Below are 23,062 nucleotides of genomic sequence, written 5' to 3' on the forward strand. Positions count from 1 at the left end.
CAATTATTTCAGCAGATTGTTACCAGCAGCTATAAAGTAGATCATACATATGCATTCACAAGTAAAACTTTGGATTTTGCTTTACTTAAAATGGAACAAGATCAATAAAATACGGGGTGAAGGGCTGAAAAGGAGACATGGTTATAATTTTTGAGAACAAGAAGAGTGCACCAACATGCGTGTTCATGCTTTTTCAAAGTCACACCTAAGGTGGCAATGTCATGGCTCCTTGCACGAGGACAGCTTTACTATTTTTTTCAGCTGTAGCATCACCTGTAGGGCACCTCAAAGATTTAACTTGCTGGCATTAACCATTCAGCATTTGTAAAACAGAAAGTACCAATATGCAAACTGAAGACAAGCAAGGTCAAAGCTGACTGTTCTTGGTCAACATACTAACCCAGCCCACCAGAAGATGAGCCGCTGTTGAGCTCAGGATGGGAACACAACATCACTGCCTCGGTGATATGCAATACACTGGGAACATGCTGGACACTGCTGTGCCTCAGATTTTTTATTTATGGAACACAAAGCACCCAGGCAGGGAGGGGAAGTACATCATACAAAACCTTGAATACAGAAAAAAACCCCATGAACTTCATGTTATCATTGATCTGTGCACTTTCGCAGCCCTATTTCTGTAATTGCTAAGCTGTAATTCATACTAATTAGTATTTGTGGAAGTGTTTTGGAGATGAAAGGCATTATGCAAACACTCAGAATTAGGAACTTAATTCTCATCACAAGCCTGACCTGCCATTCCCTAATGTTGATTAAAAATGACCTCACGCTTAGTATGCATCAGGTCCCTTCTTACCCTCCTCCCACTCTCTTTACTTGAGGTTATCCATCATTAGGACACAGAATTTCTTCTAGCATTATGCAAGTTATGCAAATGAGTGGTTGCTGCTAAAGAAGAATCAGGAAATCCAAGACCCTCCTGGGCCTGGGAAAGCCAACTGAGGCCAGACAAGCCCTCTGGTAAGAGGTATCATCGGCACCTCCTCCCAGACACAAAACTAGGCTCCTTCCTCACCAAGGTAGGCAGCAGACTCCTCAAAAATCGAAACTCCAGGGCAGCCATCACCCATATATTTGGTGATCTGGCAGTGTTCTGAGAGGATGGCATCTTACAGTATGAAAGAAATCTTTTATACGTAGACAGTGTTATCTGACTAACAGTACATAAAAGCACTGTGAGAAATTAAACCATACACAATCTCTCTGGTAAAACAGCCCCGGGATGCTATCTGCTGCCATCCAAACTATTCCAGAGAGAGATTTCTGTGCCACAAGAGTCTCAGCCTACAATGCATACTATTATCCAGATCAAATGCTAAATGCTGCCTGCACAGGTAAATAACTAGGGATACAAGCAACCCAAGCTTTTGAAGAATCTGCAATTCGCAGTGTGATACGCAGATGCACCCAAAAGATACTCCTAACGCCATCAGAGTCGCACCACAGGGGAAAGTGAATGGGTTTGAGGACAAGACCTGCTCTTCCCACGCTCCTGCTCATGTACCTTGCCACCCTGAGAAGACTAAGCTTTGTACACCGTTCTGTGCAGGTTTGGGGCCTGGAAATGGCACAAAGGCTCCATAAAGCACCAGAGCAGGTGCAAAGCAGGAGCAGTACCGGGCAATGAGAGGCAGAGACCTACTGTCTTGGTGCTACATGAACATGAAGCCCATCTGCTCCAGAAGAAAGCCTTCCACAGAGACCTCAGCAGCCTCTGCCCAGAGCAGGCAAAACTGGCAACACTCCATCTGCTGAACGAGTGACTTATTCAGGCATCGGACACAGTCGGTCGTCACACAACCAAACACGTTTACAGACCTTCTTCCTATAGATTTTCCACACAGAGCTATCCCAAGCGCGCACACCTTTTGAACACAGACCGCCCAGTTTACTTAGTGAATTACCTTAATACGCTCTATGCCTTTGCCGTGCAGAGCTTTAAAAGCTTTCTTTCAAAAAGGAAAAGCAAAGCCCCAAACCCTAATGGTACAAACAAAATCAAAGCATCTTCTAATTATCTAAACTGCACAGTGGCACGCAAGTGAAATAAAAAGAGATTTTGAAAGTTTGGAACGCTTCTGTACGTTACTTTGTTTAATTTCCCCTGTTCTTGTGCAGAATCCACATCCTTGTTCTGTTCTTTTTTTGATTTTTACAGGTACAATCCCCTTTGTATCTGTCTCTTCACGCAACCCCCTGCCTTAGTGGAAATTCAAATGGTGATTAAATAGCTAAGTAAATCCCATTTAAGCCTTCTTTTACCAGTGCCAAATGCTACTGGGTCAGTTACACTAGATAGCAAGGATGGGGACTGAAGGGGAGCACAAGGACTGGGTTTGGTGGCAGCAAACCTGGTCCTTCCTGGTCACCCACGAAAAGGCATGGGGCTCCCTCCAGCCACCAAGTTATCGTTTTTCTCCTTTGCACCACAGCTGGAAACCAGATTCTCTTTAAACTCACTATAAAAAAAGAGCAAACAAGCCAAACCTAATTTTTAGATCAGGGTAATTTTATGCTGCATTAGCTCAGCTAAGCTCCTTGCAGAGGGGTCCAACAAGCGCACGCGGCAGCACAAAGTACACACTGGGGACAGAAACGGATGGAAGAGCTGGATGCTCCTTCTTTTGCTGTCAGAGAGCTACTAAATCTGCTTACTGCATTCCTCTGTTGAAGCCAGGGCCTTAGGCAACAAGTCGTTCACTTATTTGTGACTTATTTGTCAATTACCGCAGCATTTCCCTAACTAGGGAATAAGTCTGCTTTCTCCACACTGATTCCTTTTTAGGAAAACCAAGCAAGACCCCTCATTCATTTCCTCACTATACTTTCTACGTGTTGCAAGAGCCCTGTTTTACTTTGGTATTTTAATCAAATTCAACTGTATTTCATCATGCACATTCCCTGCTTCACTGAAAAGTTCTGATTCCTCAGGGGACTAAGAACTTTTGGGGACTATTCCAGAATTAAGACACAATTTCGCTACAAATGTTTGAGCCAAATGACTGCACAGCTGTAGGGGGCTTTTCTCTCCCAGCTGACTGGCGAGTTGCTGAGGCTTTGTGAGATTTCCCTAATAGGCAACTCTTCTTCTTCTTTTTCTGTTTTAATGAATGGCAAAAGAGTTAGCTCAGGGCCATTTAGAGCACCAACACTGGCAACTGTGCTGGAAGCCACTGAAATGACTGGGACAGCATCACAGAGCTATTGTTTCAGATGCTGCAAGTTTCCATTGAAATCACTTGAGTCATGCTTTTAATTCCTCCTCTTTCTTTTGCACTACAAGACCCTTTCTTTAAATAAGAGTTGAACTCTCAGAATAACTGGGGTATCCAATAATGTTTTCACTACTGAAATTTAAGGAACTTAAATTTAAGCACTTAACTTAAAAAAAAGCACTCTATGCTTTTTAATTTAATATCCCAATATTAACAGCACGTAAGTCAGCGATTCCTTAAACTACATCAAAATGTTTGCTTAACAAGAACTTTAAAAATAGAAAAATGGAAAGGTTTGCAAAAACCAGCCTTGTAGCTGCCAAAAGATACTGTGTAAGCACAAGGTTGGCATTACGCTAGTCTTGTATGCAGTCAAATCGATGATGCTTCTGATTTCTTTTGGCCCTATCTCTCTGCTAAAAAAGAACAAAAAACAACAAAAACCCCTCTAAACCAAAGGCTTCACTTACATAATTAGAAAAAGCTTAATTAATAAATTGTGTTAGCAGGAAATAGCTAAGTCAACTACCAAATAGCTTATTTTCATGTTATTTACCTTGATATAAATTACTCAGTTATTAATTACTAACAATTAAAACACAGTTTCAAACTGTTTATTCATCATGCTTCTTTCAGAACCCGAAAAATCCTTATGTAGAGGTTCTTCATGAATATAAAGTAGAAGAAAATCGAAACAATACTTAATATTTTATTGTTATTTATTTATAATTACATTGCACTAGAAGATTTTTCACTTACCAGTCAGCTATGCATCCTGTTATTAAGTGGCCGAAGATTAATCCTACCAGTAGAGAGAATTTAGCAATGTGGACTTTCCAGGCAGAATCACAAACAAGATCCCACTGGAAAAAAACAAAAAAAAGACAGATAAACTAAAAAAAAATTAGTTATTCTCAGATGTATCTAAACATACTAATGTTGGTGTAGAGCTTCTTCCAAATTTCGGTCCTAGCACGAGCGTGTGAAAATGGCAAAGGAATCCTTTCTCCCTCAAGTCAAAACCCAGATCCCAGGAAGCAAATTAAAGACTCTTTTACTTCACTAAGTTTTATCGTGTCCTTAATTATAAAATGACAATATCCAAGGCTTAAGTCTCCCCCTCTCCAGGCCACATGAGTTCAGACACTGGCAGCACTGATGTAGCTGAGCGTCTCACCATGGCAGCCCCAGACATCTACCAGAGACCCACGAAGCCCATCAGCAGCGACGTCAACAATTTAAGACCAAGTTCTCCTGTTGACCTCCTCAGGCCACTCAGAAACATGTGGAAAAGCCATCAGCTCCAGGCTCCCATGGACAAAGCATCAAGACATTTCTGCTTTCAGAAAAGCATCCTGGTTTGCTAGGCAGAGGAAGGGGATGAAGACTAACTAACAGCACAGCTCATCAGGCCAGGTCTGAAAAGCCAAGTCCTGGCATGGAGCCAGACAGGGCAGCCAGAGAGCCCAGCACGGCCATGCGACATCTTGGGACAGCAGCACCCACAGTGACATTTCACAGTTCAGAGATCAAACAGGGGCTGAACCTCCACAATAAAGCTATCCCTGATACTGACATTCATAGAAACATAGAACAGTGTGGGCTGGAAGGGACCTTAAAGATCATCTCATTCCAATCCCCCTGCCATGGGCAGGGACTGCTTCCACTATACGTTGTTGCTCAAAGCCTCATCCAACCTGGCCTGGAACACTTCCAGGGATGGGGCATCCACAACTTCTCTGGGAAACCAGTTCCAGAGCCTCACCACCCTCAGAGTGAAAAATTTTTTTCCTTATCTCTAATCTAAATCTACCTTCTTTCAGTTTAAAGTTATTACCCCTTGTCCTATCACTACAAGCCCTTGTAAAAAGTCCCTCTTCAGCTTTCTCTTGTAGTCCCCCTTTAGGTACTGGAAGGCTGCTAGAAGGTGTTCCTGGGGCCTCCTCTTCTGGCTTAACAACCCCAAGTGTCTCAGCCTGTCTTCATAGGAGAGGTGCTCCAGCCCTCGGATCATCTTGGTGGCCCTCCTCTGGACTCACTCCAACAAGTCCATGTCCTTCTTATATTGGAAGCCCAGGAGCTGAACACAGTGCTTTGGACTTTCTGTCCAAAGAAAGAGAAAATAAACCCTTTCAGGCACCCTGTCATTAGAGCACTGCCTCATTCCCATGAGAAAGATGGCAACAGCAAGGTTTCTAGTAAGGCTTCCCTAAACTTCATGACATTTTCCTCTGAGGCATTAGACTGAGCCTCAGGAAAGCCAGGCTGCATTCCTGGCTTTAGCCCAACATCCTCATTGCCCTCAGACATGTAACTTAATCTCCCTTATGTGTAAAGTGTGGATAGTACTATTATACCCTTGAATAAATGTAGGAAGATATGTTTGTTCGTGGTTTGTGAAGCGTTCAAATATTGATGGTAATGGGAGCCATACACGTTTCATGAAAAATAAGTACAGCTAACTTTGGAGAGTCAGATACTCCAGAACTGAAACTTTGGAGAATAAATGGCTGTTCGTGTGTAATGTGATAGCAGCAGCCCTCCTGACACCACAAGCTGAAGTTTCATGGCCAAAAACGCCAAGTAAAAAGTATGCAATTTATGTTCAAAAGTCAGATGCAACTTCAAAAGAAAGCTTCCCTCAGAAGAGTTCAATTAGGTGTGCTGTACTTTTAAGCATTTCCATGACTTACAGCCCTTCCACAAGTACGGCTAGTGCTGACTCAGCCCTCTGGTTCAACATCCCAGGAGACGTCTTCCCTACAATATACCATCTCACCAAGAAGTATAGCACTTTTGTGGCCAAAAGAAACATGCCAGCTTTCAGGCTCAGGCTTTTTGTATTAGTTAAATGTATTTTTTAGTTCCTCACCACACTGACTTGCAGAACTCAGGGCATGTATGTCTGATCCTCCAACCTACAGACCAAAGGCTCTAAGGAACCAAAAGCAAGTAGTATGAGCAAGTATTTTTTCCACCAAATAGCTATTAATTATTTGTGGTAAACAGCTCAGCAAGGCAGTGAGAATTGCTCTCCAAAGACGCTGACTTTTTTAGAAGTATTTAGCAAGTGAGGGAAATGCAATTCCTAATACTTGCAATTATAGAACCAATCTACAGTTAGCAAGGAAAAATATCTGCCCAGATAAGCCGCAAACAAAACAAAATTCAGGAGGTACATCTGAGCTCCAGGCAGGCTTTCAAATGCTCTGAGTTTATTTTCACAATTCAGAAGGTGTATATGCTGCTTAAAAATGAGAAATCATTTTTGTTTGTAGAGTACAAATTAAATTTATTAAAAAGTCATGTTTATTCAAGAACACTTTTTAAAAGGCAATCTCTGCAAGTTGATAATTTTTAATTTTATTGCTGACAGAGGAATGGTGTTCTCATCCAAGTGCAAAAAGAAAAAGCAGATAACCTGGTGCTTTTTCATTTTCACAGCTCACTATTGCTGGTCAAAAAGAGCCAGCCCTTGCATAAGCCCCGGGCAGAGAACGTGCAGTGCCAGATTATACGTAGGTTCACGGTTGGAAGAGTCAAAATCTCATGAAGGGCTGTTGTGAAATTTCAGGCTGGGACAACAGATGTCAAACCACTTTGGCCCACTTGCACACAAAGACTTTAAAAGCAGAAGAAAAGTCAATCTATCAGCACGTCCTTCGGGCGCTGCCTAAAATGCACCCGCTCCTGATAACTTATCTGCGAGTCATCATTTGTTTGTTTGTTTTTAAGGCTCTTACCCAACTCCCCAGCTGCTTGGAAAAATAAACACATTTATTTCCTTGCAAATCTTGCATTTGGCCCTTTCCTGCCCTGGGTTAAGCATTCTCTCTGCAGGCCAGTGCAAATGGGAGCCGATTCCCCCGAGCCCAGAAGATCAGCCCAGCACGGGTGCTGACAAACACAGGCAGCCCCTGACCTTCTCTCAATCTCTTGCTCTCCAAAACCCTCAGAATCCCTAAGCAGGGAAACGGTGAAATATTTCAACAGTTGCTTTAGCACAAACTTTCAGAGAATTTGCCACAACCCCAAATTACTTGCTGAGTACTAAGAACACAAGCATAGCCCAGTTTCTCCTCCGGCAGAGAGAGACCGCTGTGAAGCATTTATCCAAAATAAATTCGGCAGGAGAGTGGTGGGTACCACCGGGACGTTTGACTTGCAGAGAGACAAGAATAAGGAGAGGGCACAAAAGGAAAAGGGGATGCTGCAGTCAAAAGCAGACTCGGGTAAAGATGACAGTAATAGGACAACGTACATATTTAATAGCCAGCATTTTGTCCCCACCCATCTCAACACGGCAGCAGAGCAAACCAGCAAGGCTTCGTCATGCTGAAAGGGCAGGAATTTTGCCAGAGACCTGCACTCCCCCTTCCCTTCCCCACGGAAAAGCCCAAGGCAGAGGAATGAAGCCTCAGCTTTGAAGAGCTAGAAGTAAAGTGGGAACCATCGTACGGCCCCGACGCTGCCTCTCCCCTTACGTACACCTGGGCTGGGCAGAGCAGAGCGCATTCGACGTTATCCGACGTGTGCCCGCACGGCACGGCAGCGCCCGGAGCTGCGGCAGGTCCCGCTGTCAGCGCCGGTAATTTCATCCCACAAACGTGACACCCACATTTGCTCCACAGGGAAAGGAGCGACAGGATTCCACATCCCTGCAGAACAAAACGCTGGGCTGGGCAGCGCTGATGACAGCTCAAGTGGCACTCCGAGTAAATACGAGCTGGGAGATTGTTTTGGCTGGAGACTAGGCAGTAATCCTCTGCCACCTCTTGCAAAAGGTAGATTAATCTGTTACAAGCAGAGACACCATTAAATCCTGTAACGCTCTGGCTGAATCCCCTGCTGTCCCACTTAGGAGTTAACAGCACCCAGCCTGAAGGAAGGGTGCTGCTAAATTTACAGCGCTCCCCGGGATTTCTCTTTGTGTCCCTGGGTTTTGGCTGCCTTCCTGTCCTCCATCCATCCTCCTAATGCAAGAGATCTGACAAAGTGCTGTATTGTTATGCTGAAACAAAAATAACTGTATATAAAATACGTTGGTGGAAAGGAAACACCTAAAAAACAAAAGCTTTTTTTTTTTTTCCATAATAGTACAGCAATGGAGAGAATTTGCCACCTGTGCAGATGTGCAATACATTGCAATGTTTTTTTCATGTTGTGACAGCATTTTTTTTTTGCCAACGCTTAAGGAGTGACACCTTCAGGATCCTAATGTTTAATTGATATCGGTGAGTCACCTCCCGTGCTGTGAGTCACCAAGTCCTCCATCTTGACGTGAAGCAATTTGAAACACGAGATGCTCGGGGAGACATCTGGAAAAAGGTAATGTGCCCCAAGAGTAACCATCCTGTAACTTCTTTACGAGGGGTGAAAATCTGGACCGGGCTCCTGCAGTGAGTCAGTTTTTGCACTGAAGTCACATTATAGAAGTCACAAATGTAAAGTCTGTTGCATGTTTATTACTACAAACGCAAGCTGTCTCAATTAAGGGCTCCTGCCTTGAAAGCTCTTGTCCTCCAGAGGCCATGATGCTGTCTGCGGCGTCTAACCACACTGAATATCCACTGCAAAAAGGTCATTATAAGATGCCTACTAGGGATTTGGGTTGTTCTACCTTCACTCTGATTGCACGGAGAAGTGCAAAGCAGACCCTTCTGCCCTGAAAAGAGCAAAGAGACAGGATGAGAGATGCTCTGATCCAATGTCTGCCCAGAGCCTAGCACAGAGAGCTCATTAGAGGAGATCAGGACACGCACACCTTCTCCCCACACCATAGGTTCACAGTCCATTTCCAACAACCGATGCCCAAGACCGCTCCTGAAAGCGAGCAGACCCTTCCCCAAACTGTCTGCAGGCAGGTCATGGCTCTGCTCCAGCTGCTCTCTGCATCGGTTTCAGCACAAGGAGACCAGAGGGTCACTGCCTTGGAAGACCTTAAGCCAAGCATGAAGCTGCACCCTCGCTCTCCTTCACCAGTCAGGCAGCAATCAACTGCTGTGCTGGGCTTTGCAGGCTCTGTCCTGAGGTGCATGACGTGCCCCACGCACCGCACACAGCTTCTCAGCCCCTAGAGAAGAGGTCCTGCTTTGGCAGCCCCAGCCTCTAAACATTACTTCTGCTACAGCTTACCACGGCAGCCCCACATCCATCCTGGGGAAAACCCACAAGCTCCCCTGCAAGTTAGCTGGTGATTTTAGGATCAGTAAATGAAAATAAAAACCTGTCTTTTGTCACTGAGGTCCATGTATGTTTGGTCTTTTCTTTCTTTGTTCTTCATCTTCCTGTTTCATCTTTTTATAACCAAACTGTCAATTTTCCCTGCACAGTACTAGAATCCATCTTCTCTATAAATACCTCGTCTAGTGAAAGTTTAAATATATGATGCCTTCAGATTCTCTGAGTGTTTTTCCAAAAAAAAAAAAAAAGTGAGCCACAAAGTTGTTTTTAAAAGTAATACAATGATTAAAAAAAAGTTACGCTTTTTGTACAATATATGTAACAAAAAGCAAAACAGTCTGCAGGTACTTATTCCTGGAGGAAAAGCTTTAAGTCAGCAGACTAAGCACTACCAAAAAGACCCTCAAAAACAAACAAACAAACAAAAAAAACCAAAAGCCAAACCCCAACAACAATAGAAAAGCAAAAAAGTCAGTACTTCTGCCCTAATATACCTACTACTAATGCCTTTTCCCAGTACTAAACCATCCAAGTAGTACCCATAATGCAGCCACAGGAGTCCACCAAACCAAGATTTCCCTCCAGGCTGCGACAGGACAATGCTTCTCTCCTCCCCTTCTCAACTCCCGGCCAAAGATGACACTCTGGCTGCATTATTAATGTCAAGGAAAGTGTATAAATTCCAGAAAATAGTGTGATGTTCAACTCTATAGAAAATTACTGTGCAGTCCAACCACACTAAAGAGGTTGCAGGAGAAGCCTCCCAGAGGGATGTGCCAGCCCAACTGCAACACTTAAAGTTGGGGTGGTTTTACTGCCACAGGTGTTTATCTCCTTCACAACCATGGCAACAACAGAGCACTTAAACTATTTAACCTTCAAGGTTCAGAGTAAGGATGCCTCTCCTTTGAGATCGAAGCTAGGCAAAGCACTCCCCAGTCTGTATTTTAAGTGTCAAGAAAGCATTCCAGAGAACACCTGGCATTGTTTTGACCACCAGTACAACCAGCTGGGTGGAAGTATCAAGAAGGTTGCATTTCAAAATAGGGACATTAAGAGGAGAAAAACAAATAAACAAACAAACAAAAAAAAACCACAACAACAAAAAAAAAAAACAAACAAAAAAACCCCAACCAAATAATCTTGGAAGACTTGAGAAGCAGGTATAAAAATGAATTATTTTCTCTTTCTTTGACCAGCCACATTCAGAACCAAACATCTCCAAATTACATCTTTTCTTACATTTTTATCAGATATAACTGGACTTACCTAGAAAAGTCATTAAAAAAAACACCAAACAAAACACCACACACACACAAAAAAAACAGCTCTTGAGAGGGTTTATTGTTTGTTTTCTTTGAAGAGCCACTCAAGGAACCACCACCTACACTGGAATGCCTCAATCCCCACACGGTCAACACCTGACTTTGAAGCTGCCTCCTCTCTGTACGATGCGAGACCTCCAAGTGCTGAGTACATCTGACTTTCTTTAGCTTTATCATAAGTGGATGCTTTTGGTGAAAATCTTCAACTAGTGCCTGAGTGCTTAGGACCTCTTAAAGATAAATCCTTCTAAAACAAATTTCTACTGAGCAAGCACACACTGGTATTTTGAGAGGTTTATAGCCATCAAAGTTTGCAAGAGCTTTTGCTCAGGTAGCAGAAGAGATACTGTTAGGACCAGAGCATCCCCTTTTGCTCAACATCTGCCTCCTTCCTGTTCTCGACAAATCTGGGGGCCCTATTCCCGTACACTGCAGCTTGCTAACTCCATAGATATGAGGGTTTGTTTTGTTCAGCAGCTGATCCAATTCATTTTTCTTACAGTGGGAACAATGATTTCTGCACTTTTCATTCTCGGAAACCAGTAAACCATTTCTGACCAGGGCAGACACCTGGCAGGGAAAGCTGCAGCCCAGGAAAATCACTCGTGAACAGCAAACACAAGGGCATGTACACAGAAATTGGCAGGTTGCTTTAACTGCAGACATGACCGACTGCCTGGGCAACATACCATTTGAAAAATAAAGCAAAGAAACGACTTTTGACTTCTACCACAAAGCCAAAGGTTTTGGGGACATGGGGACAGAGGGGAGTGGAGAGTGAGAAAGGGAAGAGGGCACGTGAGCCAGAGGACACATGCTTAGCAGTCTTCCAAGAAAGATATAATTAGATTGTGCAGCGTGGTACGAACGCAGTTTCATGTACCTATGAAAACAGTTTCTATCCCCGCAAAACAGTACAGGACTGCACAACTGTGGACTTCACAAGTTTCCCTCATGGTTTCTGAAGTCTGACGTAGTTGAAGTCAGTGAAATACAGCCCCCAAAACCACATTTTCAGATACACGTCACTTGGCTGTGAAATTCCCACATTAATTTTTGAAGTGTATCTTCTTCAAGTCTGGTATTTCGGCCTTAAAAATAAAGCACAAGGGCTCAGCGCGACGCTGCCACGCACCGCCGCACGAACACCGATACATAAACCAGCACTTCCTCCTGGTTTGCAAGCATCTACTCTGTCTCCTACTCCGTTGTGAAGATGGGACACCTAAGACACAGGTTCATAGATTTCATAGATTTCTAGGTTGGAAAAGATCTTAGAGATCATCCAGTCCAACCATCCCTAATCCCCATTAAACCATATCCCTAAGTAGATCATCCACCCTATTCTTAAACACATCCAGGGATGGGGACTCAACCACCTCCCTGAGCAGCCTATTCCAGTGGCTGACAACCCTTTCAGAGAAGAAATTCTTTCTAACATCCAACCTGAATCTGCCCTGACTAAGCTTATACCCATTTCCTCTTGTTCTATCACCCAACACTAATGTAAAGAGCCCTTCCCCTACCTCCCCACCATCCCTTCTCAAGTATTTGTAGGCTGTAATCAGGTCTCCCCTCAGCCTCCTCTTCTCCAGGCTAAACAGCCCCAACTCCGTCAGCCGCTCCCCATAAGTTTTATTTTCCAGCCCCTTGACCAGTTTAGTCGCCCTTCTTTGGACTCGCTCCAGGAGCTCAATATCTCTCTTAAAGCGAGGGGCCCAAAACTGGACACAATATTCCAGGTGCGGCCTCACCAGTGCCGAGTACAGGGGCAGGATCACTTCCCTGCTCCTGCTGGTCACACTATTCTTGATACACGCCAGTATCCCATTGGCCTTCTTGACCACCTGGGCACACTGCTGGCTAAGGTTGCGTCAAGCCGCTTGCAATCTTGCAATCAGAGAGGCAGAGATACACCACCTCCTGTATTAATTATCTTAAGGTGATTAGGCTGTCCTCACTACACCCTGTGGGAGATGCTGTCCTGCTTGTGCCCACTACATGCGTAGCCCTGATCCCCCCGCAGCAGCAGGAAGGTGATGCCGACACCAGATGCGTGACCGTAGCATCTCCTGCCTGCGCCCACCGAAGCAGCACCAGGCTGCCAGCCAAGCTGCACCATGCACATCTGCACACCCTGTGTCATATCAAATGCCCTTCAGTCATGGCTCACCTGTAAAAGCCATCTCCTCAGCGTGGCGAGATGGCTCAAGCAACATCACAATCACAAAACAAGCCTAGAACTTCAAACATGCAAGAACATCGACCAAAACATTGACATGAATCGACGTCATTTCACAGCCAGTAAACTGGAAAAGACTTTAAAGTGACTGCTCTGCACTAAATCATTCCTTAGTCTAGGCCATAAGCAAAAGAGACCCTCCAAGCTATCCACCAAGCAAACTGCAGAGTCCCAAGATAATGAGATGCCACCTGAAACACTGCAAAACTAGAAAAGTTTAATCTGCTCTTCATCTTCACATGTTAATCAGGAGCAATTAGTTCTTCTGTTGCCAGCCTTGCACTCATCACAGGTCTGTTTCTTTTCCCCACTGGGAGAGGTAAGAAGGAAGTTTGCTAAGTAAATAATCATCACTAATATGCTAACAATTAAAATATGATTTGTTAATCATATGACAGACTTCCGAATAGGCAGCATGATTAAATCAATTTCAGTAGCATCCATATACCTCCCACTTCTCCATCACTAATTCTTTTATTTTCAGTAGCAGGAGTTCCCTTTATTCTGAGACATTTGATCTTCTCCAGCCTTCGCCCTCCCCAGATTAGTCAACTAACTTGTTTCTCAGCTGATGCGATCTGCTTCGCTTTTTTCAACTCCATAATGCCATCTAACATCAAAGAGCGGGGAGATACAAAAATCTTGCTTGCAGCTTTCATGAACACTATATTCACAGTCTTCCAGAGCACAGGATCAGAATATTTCCATCTCTTTCACATCTCGGTGCTGTAATTAAGGATCTTTTCTACAAGTACTCTGACATCATTAGGAGCCACTGTCACAAAACCAACTAACTTTAAACCTATTATTTGCTTTAAGACTTGCAGCTGTTTGTCTCCCTTCGCCCGTATGAAAAGATATGGGGCAACAACACCCATCACTAGGACTGAGACACACACAGAAAAACGGGTTTTAAGTGCAATCTCTCAGTTTTCAGCTAACAACAACCTTTATTCTGATCAAGGTACGTGCTACTGAGACTGGTTTTGCGACCGAACTAAATAAAAAGTTAAACTAGTTTTCAAATTGGTATTTAGAATGGGTCTAGGCACTATAAATAGAAGCCATATGTAAAAAAAACCCACAACATTTTGGTTAAATATTAACATTTGCTACCATCCAATTATCGAAAACAAGTTAACGCTTTGAGGGCTGGTATCTTTCAGGTTGCCAAAACCACAGGTGCATAAAGGGCAAAACATGAGACATGGCAAAACCCAATTCACTGTCTTACTGGGCCTTTTTAAGGAAAACGTTAACCATGGCATAAAAACTTTGAAATGGAGAAGGAGGAAGGAGACAAGAGGAGGAAGCCATTTTTCATGAGAAATACTTGCTCAAAGTCACCACAGATGAAAAGATGAGACATCTTAATTTTGACATGCAATTATTGCTGCCATGACCCTGCCCTTTCATCATTCGAGGACTGCAGCTGTTATAGTTCAAGCAAGAAGAAAAGGAGAAGCAGAAAGGGGGGAAAAAAGAAGGTCTAGTATTAATTCAAACAAATAAATATTAAGGGGAAGGAAGAAAGGAGAAAGATATTCCACTTGTTTTACAAATCAAAGCAAGAACCTGGTCTGTCAAGCCTGCATTGTTCATGCAGACAATGCTTTACATAGCCCTGTGAGACAGCAGGCAAAAAGGTCTTATGTTTTAATTTACATTCCTAATTCTTAATAATATTTGTAAAGTGGACATTGTCTACATGCTTATGGACTATGGTCTGGAGGCCAGGAAGAAACCCAGCAGCTCTGGAGTGCTGCAAAGTAACAGGAAGACAGTACTTGAACCAGAATGAATTCCTTCACAGCTGTCTGGAGCTGAAAACCTTTTCCAGGGAACCAGACCATCCAGCTCTGAAAACAGCACGCGAGGGTAACCATAAATCATGTGCTGCTGGACAAGGCGAACGTACCGACCGCTTCCCTGCATCTCTCAAGCAGCATTCCTGATTCTCCCTACTTGAGGATCTAAATAGGCATCCCAGAAACAAGTATCAGGATATATTCACTTATTTAGTCTCTTGTTCTTGTGTTTGAGTAGGAAAACCAGCATTTGGGGCTCTCCCAAATAAAAAAAAAAGACAAAATGAAAATCCGAACAAAGCCCTGTACCACACATTGAATTTTCCACCAGGGGAGGAGACGAATGTGGAAAAAAAAAATAAAAAGGAGTAGGTCCCACCCAGCCCACCTCCCCCAAGCATGTCTGCCCTCGCCTCATCGGCTCGCAGGGCAGGCAGGAGTTTCTGTCCCGAATATGCCAATTGCACGGAACAGGAGCACGCCGCAGCCAGCCGCTGGTACATCTCCCACTGCGTGGGAACAGGCACAGACCTACTGCACAGTCCCAGCAGGTACGACGTGGCCTGGATCGGCGATCAAGGCAGTGAGTGTGGGATGGTGGCTCCAGTACAGCACGGAGCGGTTATCAGGCGCTGACACTGGTTTTGCCTGGATACCTCTGCAACACACCCCAATGACACATTCTGGAAGGGGCTTGAACCTCCTTTCTCCCTCCTTCAGGCCCTTCCTTCCCTCTTGGCTTCAAAAGGGAATTCAGAACGCACACAAGGTCACCTACTGCCTAAAGTCAACCAGAAAAAAAGAATATAAAAATCAATTGCAATAAGAGAGCTAAGCAGACGTTTAAGAGCTGAGGTGACCAGAGCCCAAGAGAAGTCCCTCTGAGGGAAGGAGGAACATGAACGGGAGCGAGCGAAAGCAACTGTCCCAACCAGGGATGCCAGGTAGCGCGGAGGGGAAACCAGGCAGAAACAAACAGGCTGACAGGGAAAACAAAAGACAAGAAAGCACTGGATCCCTTTCAGCATTTTCTAAATTTAGCAGTTCTCTAGAATTCATTTGAAAAGCTTTAATTTAAGACTTTGCACCATTACCACAGCCAAAACTTTTTAAGTTAAGGAAAACCATAAGTGTCATGCTATTCCAGATGTTATTTCATTAAAAAATGAATGCCTTCATGTTTGGCTGGCCTGTAATCTTCATCTCGACGTTACCATCAGAGCTGGCTCCAAATTAGATGCCTTACTAAGTCTCAGTTCCTCCTCTTTGACAAATACTTTAAAACAAACATGAGGTCATCTTTTATAATTGCACTCTTGTAGCCAGAGTAAGAAGAGGTAAAACTGTTAGAGCACTTTAGAAATTTGGTTTTAGACTTCCTGAACAGCTGGTAAATATACACCATAGCCTGCAACTTCTGCCACAGTATGGGCAGGGTTGGTATATTTAAACTAAATGACTGAGATACAGGATCTATTAAGGAGTGGAAATAAAACCAAACAGACCCCCAACCATTTCAAACATCATGTCTATCCAGCAAAAAAATGTAATTGTTTGACATACACACAGAAAATGAAGAGTATGAAAGGCTCAATAGCAAGTCTTGGAAAGTTAAGAATGACTTTAAGACATTTCAATACAGAATTACCTTCCTGGAGATCAGTGTTAGTTCTACCAATGCTACAAACTGTTTGTGGTAGGCTGAAATCAGATTTCTGTATCTGAGACATTTGATCTTAGGGGTGATAATAAACATTGACTTCATGTACATTCCCTCTAGCGAAAAAAATACTTATCAGATAGAAAACCTAAGACTACCTGAGTTCTGATGTCAATATCGGTCTTAATCCAGACTTTGTTCTCTAGATCAATGTTTGAAAAATTTTTGGCCTTTACAAAACAGCCCCCCCAAATAAATAAAAACACTATCTAGGCTCACTAAACAGGTATTTGTAGTCTGGTGATGATATCATGCTTGGTTATCTCAAAGATCAACACCAGGTAATTTGCTGTTTACAGGCAGGCAGAGGACAATCCACACCACCGGGAAATTGCAGGTCCAGTTCCCGAAACAGCCATCCCCTTCCTTCACACCACAGCCAGAAACTCGCCCCAGCGTTTTAGGGCGTTGCTCACCAGCACCCTGATAGCCGGGAGACCCCATCACCGCGTTCGGCGCCTACGGGCAGGGCCCAGAGGAGCTGCAGCAGGACAGGCTGTCAGCTCTCCTTGCTCCTTCTTTAACAAACAAATTTCTCAAGCCTGCAAGCGCTCAGACCAGCAACCGCTCACTCTTTGTTGGCTAACTTGCAGAGAGAAGGAGAAAAAAATGTTTGGGATCTCTCCCATAGCTGAGGAAGCCATAAAAAAATAGTAGTAGAAATTTTCTCTGGTCTGCCAGTACTTCTGGATATGTCTGACCATGTTGACCCCTTTGGCACCCGTTAGGAGCAGAGGGAGTCATTTCAAAGCCTCATCTTAGACTTAGTCTTTCTGTCCATCGTGACCATCTGCCTTGCAGGTCCCTACACTCCCTTCAATCTGTACAAGGGAAGCAAGGGCACCGGTGATATACTAGCTTCCATCCTGCCACTTCTGACCCAACTGCCACACTGGGTGCAGTAACTCGAGGTTTTCATTAATTTGGGACTAAGTAGAAGCCAGTCAGCCGGGAACCATCACTGACAAGACAAATCCTGGCTGTTGCAAGAAAAAAAGAGAAGCATCAGCATTTCCAAAGTCTCTTTGAGGAGACGCGCCAGCTGGAAGATACGCAGAAATGAGCGAGAGACCTCCTCCCATTTGTGCCAGGAAAGGGTGGCACGGCTCTTATTTTGGGAAGGACCTTGTCAGAGTGACCCCCTTTGAATTAATGAATAGCTACACTCTGAAAATGCCCTTGCAATGCACACCTATCCCCCCCCCGCAAGAAATACCACCCTACAAGCAGTGCCAGATATATCACTGGTACCACACATGGCCATTTCTGGCTACTTGCAGGTACCTGCAATAATCCCAGGAGATACCACCACAGTCTAGGGTGCGTGTCACAGCACAGAGTCATTTCACTTCATTAACCCAGCAGAAAACCCAGGAAAAAATATAGAAACATTTTTACCAGGTTAGCAAATTAAATCAGCTGAAGATACCTTCAGAAAATTGTCAGAACTGTCATAAAAGCAAGAGCAAGAAAGGCTGGTAGGGCACAGACATGCCCCACCTTGCAAAGGGCAAAGACCATCCATCACATCTGAGCCTGAACTGATCCAGGTTCACACCAAGACAGCACTGCTCGGTGCTCGCTGCATGGCAGCAATGCCCCGGACCATTTGGCTCTCCTAAATCAAGCTCAGCTTTTTTGGAGAGGACAATTTGCTAGAGGCTCTGCCAAATTGGCATGAGAACAATCAAATCAGTAGCAAATAGGTAAAATGATGGCATGTTACTTGGGGAAGAAGATGACTCAACCCAAATCAAGTGGGAAGTTGAGAGCCAAGAGAACGGCATTGCAGGAAAACGAGGCATCTGGAGCAGAAAAGCAGCCACAACAGGAATTCCCTTGTGACTAGACATGAAATATTATTACATAATTGCTCGGGGTGATTGAAACGTAGCCTTCAACTAACCACTTCTCTCTACGCCACCCCCAAGAGGTGGAATAACCTGGAATGCTGTGGGTGGAGAGATGCTGTGCCATCAACCATTGCAATTTAATCAAGCCTCAGTCCTTGCCTGTCCCTCAGCTTTTGGTGTCCATTATACAAATTAGCATTCGGCACAACAAACAACCCCACCACATAATGCAATCGAACACAGCAGACAGGTCATCCTAGTAACGGAGGGAAAAAAACAACCACCATCAATCCTGTAACTAAGAGCTTCCACGAAAACTTTGCCCCAAGATTACAGCTGGCTTCACAGATGGTCAGAAGATCCAGGAGCTAAAGAGGTTAACGAGAGAGTTAGAAGTCCCTGCTGAGCACTCGCTCCAGCTTCCTGCTAGGCTTCACGGCCACCCATGCCCAGTTGTCATTATGCTGCTCATTGCGTCAATGCAAATAATTTACCTGAAGCGTCACTTTGCAAATGGGTTTCCCTTGGCAAAAAAAGGAGAGTATTTCTCAGCATCTTTCCTTGGGACAGTGGTGAGACACACGGACCGTGTGAAAGACAGATTATTATTTTTTTTAACTAGCCTTTTGCCTGAAGGCTAGTCTAGGATACGCATCTCGCAAACACTACACGTGCCCTCTGTTTATAGTGGTGTGGTAATGGTGACGTTGTGATAAAGAATAGATAAAAATCCTCAGAGAAGCATTTCTCAATGAAAAAAAGCCTTACAAGTGAATCGTCCTAAAAGAAGGTATTTATGTACAAACCAAGCTGAAAGTCCAAGATTTATGTATCCAGTCAGGACATTAGCTCAGATGGGTGATTTAATATGGCCACTGGAATCCCTGTGGTTAAATTATGCATCTGACCCCTTCGCTAGATGTATTTCAACAGTGTTAAATAATAAGCAGAACGTCCTTTATTACCATTTCCAGTTCTAATGACTGGCAGCACTATAAAAAGCACCATTCCCAGTGACTCAGTCAAGGAGGTCAGGGCCATAGCAGCGCCTAGCGTGGCAATGCCCCTCTTCAAGGAAGGTGCCAGGCCACCCCTGGCTCCAGCAAAGACCCAAAAAGAAATGGGGCTAAGCAAAGCACAGAGCGGGGCTGGAGACAAGAAGATCCCTGCTCCATCAATACCCAGCATGACACAGGCTGGGAGAAAACGGGCACTGGGGAAGGGAGAGCTGAGAAAGCAGAGATGGGGAGAGGACATCTGATGAAGGGTACTATTAGGAGAGAGGCTGCAAAGACAGTGGCGTTTATCATAGTTTAAGGACAGTGATCTGCTCCCGAGGAACAGGGGACAGCGAAGTCTCACGCACACAAACATCAACGAAATGTACAGGAAATACGCCTTGCGCTCCACCACCACAATTGTTTCATCATTTCTGAAGCCGAAGCAGCGGTGGAGCACCCAGCAGTGATTAGCTTGGACCGCTGAAGATGAGAACAAGGGGATTTACTGGCCAAACAAAAGTGCATTTTTTATTAATACGCTTTTGGCTCTCTTTACGATATTTCAATATAACCCCTGGCTACTACACAGATGAGCGTATATTAGGCTAAGATTTAATAAAACTCTATGTAGAAAGATGAGAACATTGCATAATACATTACAGAAACAAACGTATTTTTGAGGGGAGTTAAGGGAGATCTGAACATCCAGTCTTCTGAACTCATCCAGGGCAGCTCTTTCTCACAAAGGACAGTGGGACACACATAAGAGGAGTCAGCAGTTATGAGAATTGCTCCCACAGCATCAGAGCTCCTGGGGGTTTATAAGAAAGGAAGTCCGAATTAAGCTACACTGATGTTCTGCCTGCATTTTTCCTCTCTTTCTTCATTAGTATAAAAAACAGACTGCACACCCACCCAGAAAACCCCCAAAACAAAACCAAAGCACCAACTACAGAGGAATCCTGACCCTGAGAAAACAACCTAATTATAATTGCATGGGATTACAAATCAAAGAGAAAAAGCTGCCAAGTTTTTGGAAGTGAGCATACAACAAAAATAAAAACTCCACACTGGAAAAACCCGTAGTCTCAAAAGATGATTATTATTCTTTCTAATACAAAACAAGACAGCAGGGACCACAGCTGTTTATTTATCCCTTAAAATTGATCTGCCCTTTCCTGCACGTTCTTCCAAAGAACACTTTATTATTTTTAAAGCAGTATACAACAAGATAGCATACCAACTCTCCCCTGACCTTTTGCGGTGAACTTGATGACGACCTTCAAAAAATTAAAAAAAAAGATTTTTTTTTTTTTTTTTTTTTTTTTTACAGTTTACACTAAAAAGAAATCTTTCAAGATCTTTTTCGCGTGCTTAAGCATCACTGTTAAACCCTAAACATATGAAGAGCTCAGTCTCTGGTTATAAACAGAAGAAAATCTGCCTCTCTTAAATGTCGAATTTCATTATGCACTTCTACATCACAAACCATTCGAGTCCACCATGTGCCCGTGTTTTTTCTCATGGAAGGAGCGTAGCAGGGGTTTTTTTTTAATCCATTCTGGGTTCAAGGCTTTGAGAGATTTGCTTTACCTGCTTTTGCCCCTGTTGCACACGCTTTCAAGGGACACAAAAAGAAACTGAAATTATTTTCAGTGACTAATACGAATGCATGCCGGCTGACCAAAGCACAATCACGCCAGTCATCTGATTATTGCTGCATTTCTTTCTCCCAACTACATAAAAACAGTTAATCCAAAACACCACTCCCATGCAGGAAGTAATTTTTGCTGATCTTAGCGGGAAGGTCTTGAGATTAAGGGAACTACTGTCCTGGTGTAACAGTTTCATTTTATATTTCCAAGAGCTCCAGTTGCCTGGTGATACCACTGAGGCCCATCAAGAGATGGTGGGGCTTTGGTGGGGCAGGTAGCATAAACAAGCAAAAGCTTTCAGGTGAAAAGGCAAGGAGGTTTTTTTTGTTGCACACACTACTCAGCAAATATGAAGTAAGAGCAGAAAGCGGCGCAGCCCTCCTCACTAGAAATTTTCCACCCTAGCCATGGCATTAGGCAACACAAAACAGAGCAGCATGCACTTTCTGCCTCTGGAGCACAACTTGCACGAGGCATTTCTTCTTCTATTGCTCAACCGAAACAGTTATCAAGGGAGTAAGCACAAAACAAGAAGAATTCAGCAGAACTTTGTCTGGTATTTCTCCCAACAGTGACCACCTCATCAGCTTCCCCTGAAAACCAGCCTGGTTTTTGGTTTGCATGGGTGCTCCAGCATACTTGCACAGAGATGAGCGATATCACAACCGGAGTCTTCTCCACAGCCCTTTCCCCTCACTAGCTGGGGACGCTCACCTGCAGTGTCTTTCCCACGGATACCCGCATCCCAAGACAGCAGGATGGCTGCCATTGCCAGGATCCCAAAGAGCCGCCGAGGATCCCGTTTCAGGACATAACTTTGCACCTCAGTGTCGCATCCAGGTACAAACCCACAGGGCAGACACCCAGCGTGACACCCAGGGAGGGAAAGGATTATGGGGATGAGGGATTTACTGCTGATGTGGGGGGAACCCACGGGGCACCTGGAGCACGCACAGATCCGCGTCGTGTCCAGCTCGCTCCCCTTGGCTTGGGAGGAGCGGGCGCCGAGCAGGGCTGGGGTAGAGCCGTGAGGGGAGGAAGGGTCCGTGAGGGCCGGACAGGGAGGGGGGGTTGAGGGAAGCCGCCTTTCTCACCTTGCTCACGACGTTTTGGACGAGGCCGGCTCTGATGCGGTAGTGCCACTCGTGGCAGTCACACTCGCTGGCATTGCCCCCCGCGGGGGTGGGCAGCCCGGGCGCGGGGAAGATGCTGCTGTTGTCGCTGCGGTTGGCGTGGCCCGGAGCCAGGGAGCCGCTCCAGTTCCCCTGCCCGTCCGCCTCCCGGCACCAAAAGTCGGGCTGGTCCAGGAGGAACGAGTCCGAGAACTTGCTGAAGCCGATGAAGAGCGCCGGGACCCAGGTGAGCAGCACCAGGGTCCGCTGGTACCCGCCGCCCAGCCCCCCGAGGAAGGGCAGCACCGAGCCGTCGTAGTCGAGGAGCAGCGGGCTGCAGGCGGCGGCGGGCGGCGGCACCGGTACCGCCTGGATCTCGGCCCCGCCGGCGTTGGCGGGGGGCGGCCCCGGGGGCACGGCGGAGCATCCCCCCGCGGCTCCCGGCACCGAGCCGTTCTCCTCCGGCAGCGGCCGGCCCCCGCCGCCCGCCTCGCGGCGCCGGTCTATCGCCATCCAGCCACCCGGGAGGGGGGACAACTCACATGGGGGGGTGCTGGGGCAGCCCCGGCTCCCTCAGGAGTCCTTCCCTCCCTCTCCGCGCACACACACCTTGCAACGTAATATATGGCACACACGCTCCCAGCCGGACCCGGCAGGAGACGGATGGGGAGGGAAGGAGGGGAGGAAGGAAAGGGGCGAAGAAAGGGGGAGGCACCGAGCGAGCCCCTCGCTCGCTGCCTTCCTCACCCGCACCCTGCGGCCACGAACCGCTGCAGCTGCCGGCGGTGCCCCCCCTCCCCTCGCCTGTGCGTCAAGCTGCACTCATCCCAGCTCTCCCTTCCCCCCTCCGAGAGGCACCGCCGAAAATAAAAGGAAGGATCCAGCCGGATCCGAGCATGCAATGGGCCAAAGGAGAGGGAGAAGGGT

General features: G+C 45.3%; 1 protein-coding gene across 2 annotated transcripts in view; it reads right to left on the bottom strand.

Moving 5' to 3' along the window:
* SLC22A23 (solute carrier family 22 member 23) overlaps positions 1-22,648 on the bottom strand; it is a 113,342-nt gene extending 90,694 nt beyond the window's left edge. For both annotated transcript variants that reach the window (XM_086608971.1, XM_086608970.1), the window contains exons 1-2: positions 22,118-22,648; positions 3,996-4,099 (exon numbers count right to left, since the gene is read on the bottom strand). In XM_086608971.1, the coding sequence (XP_086465097.1) occupies positions 3,996-4,099; positions 22,118-22,648 (635 nt within the window). The remainder of the gene's footprint in view (positions 1-3,995; positions 4,100-22,117) is intronic.
* Between the last annotated feature and the right edge of the window lie 414 nt (positions 22,649-23,062).

The sequence above is a fragment of the Tauraco erythrolophus genome, chromosome 3 (genome assembly GCF_009769465.1).
Source record: "Tauraco erythrolophus isolate bTauEry1 chromosome 3, bTauEry1.pri, whole genome shotgun sequence".
NCBI classification, from domain to species: domain Eukaryota; kingdom Metazoa; phylum Chordata; class Aves; order Musophagiformes; family Musophagidae; genus Tauraco; species Tauraco erythrolophus.